General features: G+C 44.8%; 1 protein-coding gene across 2 annotated transcripts in view; it reads left to right on the top strand.

Annotated features, from left to right (window-relative positions):
* ACSL5 (acyl-CoA synthetase long chain family member 5) overlaps window positions 1–715 on the top strand; it is a 20,332-nt gene extending 19,617 nt beyond the window's left edge. Inside the window, exon 21 of one of the 2 annotated variants that reach the window (XM_005416373.2) lies at window positions 271–715. In XM_005416373.2, the coding sequence (XP_005416430.1) occupies window positions 271–411 (141 nt within the window). In that variant the 3' untranslated portion in view covers window positions 412–715. The remainder of the gene's footprint in view (window positions 1–270) is intronic. The other variant, XM_031062681.1, reaches the window with a different exon arrangement.
* The last annotated feature ends 3 nt before the right edge of the window (window positions 716–718 follow it).

Below are 718 nucleotides of genomic sequence, written 5' to 3'. Positions count from 1 at the left end.
TGAAGCAGTCAGTGAAACATTGGCTGCCTGCCCCTATACCAGGACACCAGGAGCTGTGAAGGGCAACCGTAGCAATTGCCAAGAGATGGAGTGGAGGTTCACAACAGGCTGTAGGGGCTGTTCTGGAATTCCACCCTCTTGCTGTGTCAGCCAAAAAACCACTTCAGTTACTGGATCTCCTGGGACTGAATTCCTGCCCAAGGAAGCTGGGAAGAACTGCTGTTTGTCTTCTAATGATGTGTCATGCACTAAATGGTTTTCTTTTAATAGGTTAAAGACCTGTACATCCACACAGAGCTGTTTTCAGTAGAAAATGGACTCTTGACGCCAACACTGAAGGCAAAGCGAGGAGATGTTGTAAAATTCTTCCAGAAGGAGATTGAGGTCCTCTACTCATCTGCTCAGGAATAAATACCCAGTTTAACTCAAACTGCATGGAGTAGTTAAATCTGTGACACTACATGGCCTATGGTGAAGACAGGCTTCAGTGGAGGGGAACAGGAACTTAAATTTATTTGTTTCTAGTACCTGAGAAAAATGACTCGTGGATGAAGATGGCTGTAGTATAACTGACAACTAGCAGTGTTAACATCCTGTGGGACTGAGCATCAACTGTCTAGGCTAAGCCAGAACCTTCATCTTTCTTGGACTGTGACTGAAATGCAGTAACATGCAAGAACCTCAGCCTTTAAAAGACAGCTGTATGCACTTCTCACTG

The sequence above is a fragment of the Geospiza fortis genome, unplaced genomic scaffold (assembly GCF_000277835.1).
Source record: "Geospiza fortis unplaced genomic scaffold, GeoFor_1.0 scaffold130, whole genome shotgun sequence".
NCBI classification, from domain to species: domain Eukaryota; kingdom Metazoa; phylum Chordata; class Aves; order Passeriformes; family Thraupidae; genus Geospiza; species Geospiza fortis.
Note: the sequence above shows the minus strand (reverse complement) of the source record. Positions and strands in the feature narration are given on the sequence as shown.